Source organism: Centruroides sculpturatus, unplaced genomic scaffold (genome assembly GCF_000671375.1).
Source record: "Centruroides sculpturatus isolate CEXI.00-Female unplaced genomic scaffold, Cexi_2.0 scaffold1092, whole genome shotgun sequence".
Classification (NCBI taxonomy): domain Eukaryota; kingdom Metazoa; phylum Arthropoda; class Arachnida; order Scorpiones; family Buthidae; genus Centruroides; species Centruroides sculpturatus.
This window is the reverse complement of record NW_019385258.1, coordinates 246,180-255,644: the sequence shown is the minus strand read 5'-3', so window position 1 is coordinate 255,644 and position 9,465 is coordinate 246,180. Positions and strand designations below refer to the sequence as shown.

The window sequence follows — 9,465 nt, the reverse complement described above, 5'->3', positions numbered from 1 at the left end:
GGTTAAAAAAAATAAGTACGAGTGTTTCCTCAGAAAATACTGTACTGTACTTGTATGTATTGTTTACTTGAGAATACAACAGAGAATAAACTGCCCAAATACCCTTAAACAAAGGAAAAGTACGTCCTTTATGAAGGCATAGAGCCTTTACTACATGAAAATGAAAATTAATGAATATACTGTGTACAGTAATTTACTTGATAAGACAGATCTCAGAAAAATACTCTATGAGGCATATAGCTGTCTATAATGAAAATTAATTAACTAAGGATTTTTTTGCCCTGCCAGGATGTGACCGAGTTATCCAGACTGCCGGGTTATTGAGTGCCGAGTTTTCGAGACTCTACTGTGTAATATATATTATTATATAATTATATTTCCTTCATAACTTTTATTAAATTCCTTAATATAGACTTTAGAATATAATAATAAATATCTAGACTTAATAATTTTATTCATGATTAACCATAAATATAATAGAATAACCGTGTTAGCCTGCTGCACCCAGCAAGTAAACATATATACTATACTCCAGTAAACTGAATATCCATAATTCTGAGAATGCTGTCTCTAAAATATATGAAAATTTAATATACACAAAGATACTTATTTTGTTTTTGTACATTTGAAACTTCTTAAATTTTTATGTTTATAAAATTTTAATGTAAAGAACTACAAGTTGTCACACACAATTTTAAATTTAATAGCTCTTACAATTATATGTTCTAAAAATTATGAGGTCTGAAGATGATTCAAGCAGCTTCAAAATGTTATCAGTAAATGGATATCCAGTTTAGTTTTAATTCTTCTTAGGGCACTGGATGTTTTTAGTAGAATGTATATGTTATGTTTATCCTATGTCATGTTCATGTCTATCATGTCTATCTTCTGCATCAAATTGTCTCTGGGTGTGAATCCTTACTTCCTAAAATAGATTTGCCCTAGGAAGGCACTTACTAATCTGATTAAATTCAAAGACTGTATAGAGAAAGTGAATAATAATAGGTTAATGGAAGCTAACAGAGTTGTTACTATACAGGAGAGAATAGCAGGAGACCTAAAACGGAGATATGAGAAGAAATTAATGGGTCAAATTCCAAAGACCAAGAACTGAGATTGATATGAAGGTCCCAATGATTTGTAGGGATGGAATTGACATTCCTGAATACATCAAGAATACCCTTAGAAAAAGATCTATATGCCTGCAATTCCTAGGATTATACTGGAGCTCATTTTGTGTTAACTTTTTCACTATCTAGCTGGAAGAAACCTGAGGTTAGTGTGTTTGTTACACCTGCTTTCAACTAGATGGCTAGGTTTGCCTTCAAAAAAGAGGAGTGCCTATGGTTGGGCCTTATCTGGAGAACTAGCTGAAATGATGATATGTCTCTTAGAGGCCAAGATCATTCATAAGTTCCTCTCTCACATTGAAATATACAAAAAATACAATGATGATGTACAGGATGATTATAATTGAAGTTGCACTACCCAGACCTGTCTAGAGCCCATTCTCGTGGATGTATTTTGATGAAACTTGGTATATATTANAGAAATTAATGGGTCAAATTCCAAAGACCAAGAACTGAGATTGATATGAAGGTCCCAATGATTTGTAGGGATGGAATTGACATTCCTGAATACATCAAGAATACCCTTAGAAAAAGATCTATATGCCTGCAATTCCTAGGATTATACTGGAGCTCATTATGCCAGATATGTGAAACCCTTGTGGCCGCCAGCACCAGAGATCGTGAATATGATCTGACAACACTTAAAAACAAGTTGTTGCCTGGCAATGGGAATAAAGGAAAAAAAAGGTGCAAAAGTTTGTTGAGTTGCCCAGATGTAGCCTGAAAATGTAGACGACAGCTCTGATCTTATTTTAATAAAGTTCTTTTGTTACTGTTTGTGTGTGTGCCTGCTTAGTGTTGGAATTTTAAGGATCAGTAGGACTGAATGACAAGGCATCAATGAGACTCAGAAATAAATTTTTTAGATAGTAAGAATACTTCAAAATGAGTAAATTTTTAATAAAGAGAAGCACACTTGCAAACACAGTTTTGGAGGAATCTAAATAAAAATAAGTGGATACAAGAAAATAACACAACCCTCCTGAAAACAATCAAGAATAAATATGTGGTCTCAATGAGAAGGAACTCTTCCATTGCTACATAGCAAAAATATATAAAAATATATATATATATATATTGAATGTAAAGCTGTGGGAAAGGACTTCATAGTTCAGGTCCAAGCAAGGGTCCAGAGGTTCACACATATCCAGCCAGCCAGTGTTGAAACCGGATAAGATGACAGTAATCTCATCAGAAATACCTCAGCTTTGTCCACGTGAAAACACAAACAAGAGGAGTTGAGGCCCATCTCAGACAAAGGTAAGTTGCCTACCTGTAAAATGGAGCAAGCAGTCCATTAACTTCTAGTCATACACTTAGAGGTCTACCAATTTGCATTTGCCAATTCACTACTAATAGAGGCAATACAACTTTGTTCAGCATCCAACAATTCATTGATCACTATACTGGATTTTAAAGTTTTATATCTATCCATCAAACTAGAGCATTGTTTTTACAGTTTGTGAGACTGCTGATATGGAAGGTTGCAAACAATATATGTCACAAGCAAATTCTTGAATTATCCAATGTGCTCTGTTACACCTCCTGTTTAAATATTCTATTCTTCCACAAACCAGGAAAAATAAATAAAATAACAAACACACTAACCTTATGTTTCTCCCAGGAGGATAGATCTAAAGTGTTTGTTTTGTGTTAACTTTTTCACTATCTAGCTGGAAGAAACCTGAGGTTAGTGTGTTTGTTACACCTGCTTTCAACTAGATGGCTAGGTTTGCCTTCAAAAAAGAGGAGTGCCTATGGTTGGGCCTTATCTGGAGAACTAGCTGAAATGATGATATGTCTCTTAGAGGCCAAGATCATTCATAAGTTCCTCTCTCACATTGAAATATACAAAAAATACAATGATGATGTACAGGATGATTATAATTGAAGTTGCACTACCCAGACCTGTCTAGAGCCCATTCTCGTGGATGTATTTTGATGAAACTTGGTATATATTAATATGTTATATGGACCATGGAAAAAATGAAAATGCAAAGAAGATATTTAGTTCAAATTTTTACCACTAGGTAAAAAAATGGCACATGAAGAACAAGAAACATAAAATGAAAACATGCAAAAGGTTTTTATTCACATTTGTTCAATATGCAATCCATTTGAATCAATTATGTGTTCAAAACACCTTACAATGCTATAAGGTGTTTTGAACACGTAATTTGTTTCATTTTATGTTTCTTGTTCTTCATGTGCCATTTTTTTACCTAGTGGTAAAAATTTGAACTAAATATCTTTTTTGCATTTTCATTTTTCCCATGGTCCATATCTATACTAACATTATAAAGAGGTAAAGTTTGTAAGTTTGGATGTAGGAGGTAATCTTCAAAACTACTCATCCAATTTCAAAAATTCTTTCACCAATATTTAGAATGGACCTTCAGGGTGGACATAGGCTGTATATTATTCCGTTGATCATTCATATAAATTAAAAGATATCATCTACGTCAACTGTCGGCAACTGGTAATCTGCGGACCATCAATGGGCCGCGAGAAAATTTGGGTGGTTCATGGAGAAATTTGAACATTGATCAGCCGAAGGTTACGCAAAGTATTATGAAAGAAATGTAAAATGCTTAGTTGCTTTTTTTCACTCATTGGGGCTTTTATTCAAATCTAAAACCAAAAACAAAGTGACTTATCAATAAATAATGAACAATAAACAATATTGTAAGTGCAATTGTTGTCTTTTGTGGAAAAGCGCAAAGAATCCATAAACTTGTTTCAAACAAACAGCAATGAACTTTAGACTTGCATTAATTTGTTATAATTAAACATGCGAGTTTCATATTAATGTAGTAAAATTGAACTTTTATGATCATTATTCTACAGATTTTGTATCGTTTAAAAAAAAAAAAATTCATGATAATGGTCTGCGGAATTCAAAATTGTGACTAGTGGTCCGTGAGGTGAGAAAGGTTGCCGACTGCTGATCGAGATAAGCGTTATATTTTTGGTGTCAGCGAGTGGCGAGGGGCAAGACGCGTACGTATATGAGATAGGTAACCACACGGCGCAGTTGCGTGATCAGCGAGATACGCAGCGCACAGATATATAAAATTACATGTCCTGACTGATTCATCAATGCCCAGAGCAAACCGCTGAACCTAGAGGTGAAATTTGGTACACAGTTAGGGTACATCATGAAAATGCACATTAAGAAAGGATTTTTTGAAATTCCCCCGTAGGGGGAGAGGGAGAGGATTAAGGCTTAACCTGAAGAACGTCTTCTACTGTACTATTTTAGATGTGATTTTTTGTTTTTATAGTAACAACTAATGTTGAGAATCTTAGTGAAGTATTGAGGGAGGGTTATTTCTATCAAATTGCAAATTCTGTGCAGATGAAGCCGCAGATAACAGCTAGTAACATATATACCAAGTTTCATCAAAATACATCCACGAGAATGGGCTTTAGACAGGTCTGAGTAGTGCAACTTTAATTATAACCACCCTGTATTTATCATCTGGAAAAGATGATAAGCCTAATGTCAGTTTCTTGCAAATATGAATGACAATCTAATTTAGGCTCAACTCTTGAATTGAATCAAATGAGCAATAAAAATTGCATACAGGCATAAACCCCATACATTCAAGCTGCTGGTCAATGAAAAGGATTGAGCTGACATATAGCATAACGGATCTATAAAATACCACTCAAGAATAACAGATTTGGTAGGGACCATGTTTACATCAGTTCTATGAAAAAATCTCTTACGCAATGCCTTCTGGAGCATAAAGTGGATAAAGAAAAGAGAGGCAGACAACTGTCCTAACTATATATACCAGTGACAATAAAATTAAACCACAACTACTCTGATATAAAAATGCCCAAAACTAAACAACTTAGGAAATTAGAACTGCTGGAAATATATAAAGAGAACCTCCAAGCTATCCATCAACTTTAAGGAAGAAAAGCAGATCTCTTGAGCAAGGCAGACCATATTTGATCTGATATAATACAACATGTAAACTATAAACAAACACACTCCATTGAATGCTTAAAAATTTTGAAGTTAAACTCATCAGAGAATCCTCTAAACATTCAATTCCAGAATGTTATTACTAGAAAGATTTGATTTTTGAAAGGATATACCTGAAGAAAATCTAAGAAGTGGACCAAAAATATTTGTAATGAAAAGCTCACTTATCTGCAATGCCAATTTAAAGTTTGTCAGTTTATTTTAAGACATTTATAATCATGCCAAAATGTATAATTCTATGAAAATATATTTTCTAGCAAAGAGAAAAATTAGCTATTGGAGAGTACAAAGTTAACTGAAAGATCTAAAACACAAATAATCAAAATTGTTTCTAAACAAAAACCCAGTTTATCAGAAAAACAATTCAACCTAAAACAAAATTGTGCTTTCAGTGTCAAAATAATATGACATTTGTAAGAATCAAATCTTTCTGAAACTAGAGAATTGACTTAAGCCATCTTTTAAAATATGTAGATATAAAGATGAGAATGCTAATAACATTGCAGTAATAAATTTTCCAATTCAAAAATTCAGCCAGATAGCTATATAATGAGACATCTTCCTACTATTGTAACAGATCAGACCAAAGACAGTGACCAGAATATGGCCCCAGTGTTCTGCAACCAGTGTGCCATCACATGGTGAAAGGTGTGACGTGAACTTTTACATATTCTGTTAATTTCAAGTTTTATTTATATATTTTTATCACAGTTGTAGTGTTTCTTAAGCTTGTATTTCATTCTCTGTCTCAGCACTGATGAAATAAGATGATTGTTTCTTCTTTATTATAAGCCACGCATTTTTATGTATTCTAAGAAATTATATGTAAAATGAATTTGCTCACAGGTTTGATGTATTTTAATAACAATAATAATAGGTTAGTGGCATTATGTAATTCCATTAATAGTATCATATCATACATTTTTGAGGGAAATAACATTTTGGTGTGCCATGTTGAGTCATGGGTGTGCCGCAAGTAGAAAAAGGTTGCGGAACACTGATCTAGACTGTAAAATTCATTATGATAATGCATGTTTTGAGGTATTGTTTCCTATCTCTCTCCTAATTAGCCAATCCTATTGTGTAAATTATACCTGTCTGCAACTGACATAATTGATTATATAACTTAATGTGATATTGCTATATAGCCTAAATATGCTGGTGCTTCTAACTAATTATTCAATCAATCAATCAAACCTTAAAAATCATCAAAAATTTGTAAGACACTATTTTTTAATGTCAAAAAATAAGTTTGTACTGAAATAAATTCTTAAGTAACTATCTCCAATTCCAAACTGCCAAACAATCACTTTACTTTTCTTGATGACAATATAGAAAGAGGACATTAAAATGAAATCTCTTCTCATATAAAATCAAACCAAAGCTGAAGCCAGTGGAAAAATTACCATCATTATAACTATCACACAATAATAATTTGAAAGTTTTACTCAATAATCTGAGATAAATTTTGAAGATTCAGATATGCTATTAAAAATCTTTGATTTGTAATAAGTTAGCAATTAACATTCCTCTATGAAATTTGTTTATCATCATGTTGCAATCATATATTTTTTTTTTATTACTACAAATTGAAAGCTTAAAAATACTTGAAATTAAAAAACTAGAATACAGTTTACTTACCATCTTGAGTATTTGGATCAACCGTAGCAGAAACACACATGCACGTTTTAACATTTGGATTATAAACACATTCATGTAAAGTCTGCAGTCTGTTCATATGAACTACAGTTGTTGTAACAGTGATTACCACACACAGGAGTGCACAAATTAGACAACAACCTCCTGCAAGTTTAATCTATAAATGTAAATAATTACAACTGTTATTTTAAAGCATTAATATCAGCTGGTTTAAATTTAATTATTAGATTATAAATCATCTAAATGGAAATTGTAAGATAAATTACATGTACTACTGTGATCAAAAAATATCTGGAATAGTTCATTTAAACTGCGTGCACGCAAAAGAGTGCTGTCATCATTTTTTCATCATTTGTTACAACTCTCATCAATATCTAACAGCAATCTACATCATTGTCTGTTTTAGTTTGCAAATAAATGTTTGTTTTTTTGTGTAAAGAATTTTTTTACCAGCAATTTTTGAAAACATCGAGTCTAATGAGCAAGGAAAATGCATTAAATTTTGTTTTTGCAACAAAATTACTGCTATAAAAACATTGGAAATGTTGCAAAAAGCTTTTGGTGATGATAGACTATCAAACACAAGTTTTTGAGTGGGAAAGGTGTTCAAGAAGGCAGAGAACTTGTTGAAGATGAACTACACTCTAGACCATCCACTTCCTGAAATATTGAACTTTTTCCAAAACCAATGCATCTCAGTGGCCGAGGAAATACTTTCTTGAGGAAAATCATTCTTAAAATGCATCATTATGGGAGATGAAGCATAGATCTATACGTTTGACATCAAAACAGCTCAACAATTGAGGTTAAATGCACTCGAAAGGTGAAGCAAGACCAAAAAGAAAACAACAAATTCAGTCTAAAATTGTGCTGACTGTTTTCTTCAAGTATTGTGGTAGTGTGCATCATAAATTTCTTCCGAATGGCCAAACTGTCAACAAAGAATATTATTTGAGCATTTTGTGTCATTTGCGTAAAGCAATTCGTAGAAAATGACCCAATTTGTGGAAAGAAATGCATGGGTTTTGCACCATGATAATGCATCTGCTCACAATACTCATTTGTGAATTTTTGGCCAAAAATTCAACAAACAATACAACAAATATGGTTCTGCATATTCCATATTCACTCAATATGGCACTGTGTAACTTTTTCCTGTTTCCTTGACTAAAATTTTTGCTTTGTGATCATTGTTTTGAATTGATTGATGCCATAAAACAAAATTCTCTGCAAGATCTGAAGGTGTTTCATGAAAATGAGTTTAAAGCATGTTTCAAGGACTGGAAAAATGATGGCATAAGTACATTGCAGTGGGGGAATTACTTTGAAGGAGATGAAATAAATTTTGATGAATAAATTCAAAATTGCATCTTGAACCATTATTGAACTACTCCTGATACTTTTTGATCACAAATATAATATGACTTCTGCAGTCAAAATTTAAATCACTAATATTACAGAAATTCAACAATATTCAATTTAAATGATGTTCAATTATTAGTGTTATCACAATATATTTAACATCACAGTAATCCATACAAAAACTTTACTGTAATCATAACAAAAATCAAATGTTTAAAGAAATTCTAGCTGTATATTATTTTACAACATACAGAGAAAGAAATTTGAATATGAATACGTAAATTAAAAAATAACGACAATAATAATCTCAGAAAAATAAACACGAGAAAAATGTTCATCAGAAAAATATATACATATCAATCAATAAATTATAAAATTCTTTGTTTACTTTGGATAATGTATTAACCATGTTTATTAGCAAACAAATTACTAGACTGAAAATAATAATAAAATCAATTAAAACTATTGATACAATATTTAAGAAAATGTTAATCTTACAAATAGTAAAATTTACACCTTATATTCTCTGTGGAATAAGGAACAAAGTAGGGTTATTCACATGTATATCTTTCTGCCACAAAATCAGCTAATTTGTGCTAAACTGTTTTTGTATAGCAGACTAGCTTAACAAAATTGATTTTCCAAAGCTTCTTCCTTTTACAAAAAATCGACACACCTGAACCAATTACGGTGTGATCATGCAAAAGATCGGAAAACAAACGTTTTCGAACCCCTTCTAGGTTCTGCTTCAGGTTCTAATCAGCTTCTAAAGACGTTCGATGTCCGTTATAAGTAGAAATTCGATCGTTCATGTCGTTTAAAGCTTGAAATTTAAATTGTAGGTTCGAATGGATTCACGTAATCCAAGTCGCGCATGTGCGATTGGTTAACCCGTCATAGTTTGATGGGTGAATTAGAGCGTGTTGTGAATTAACTCCTGCCAGGCCATCGATAACAGCATCTCCTCTTTAAAATTTATGCACGTGTTGTTGGTGGAGGATATAAATATGTGCATAGCCTCTAGCCATTTGAGGTGTTCGATAGGAGGCGAATCATGGAGGAGAATGGCCTGGGAGAAGTTCGCTACTATATCCGGATCAGTTACATACGTAGCGAGGGCCGTGGAAGTTCTTCCGTGCCGAATATCGGCTAGATGCTCTTGTATTCTGACTCCCAGAGATCGTTTAGTGGAGCCTATATAAATCAGGTTCCTATCGCACCTGTTGTCCTTCACTGGGATGCTATAGATTCCAGGGCGTCTGATGGGGTTAGGAGGGTCCTTTCCATTACGTAAGAGGTTGAAGATGGTGGGACACC

The 9,465-nt window shown here is 32.8% G+C and overlaps 1 protein-coding gene across 2 annotated transcripts in view; it reads right to left on the bottom strand.

The window, feature by feature from the left end:
• LOC111636812 overlaps nt 1-9,465 on the bottom strand; it is a 61,329-nt gene that overhangs the window by 7,888 nt on the left and 43,976 nt on the right. For both annotated transcript variants that reach the window (XM_023382151.1, XM_023382152.1), the window contains one exon: nt 6,769-6,943. In XM_023382151.1, the coding sequence (XP_023237919.1) occupies nt 6,769-6,943 (175 nt within the window). The remainder of the gene's footprint in view (nt 1-6,768; nt 6,944-9,465) is intronic.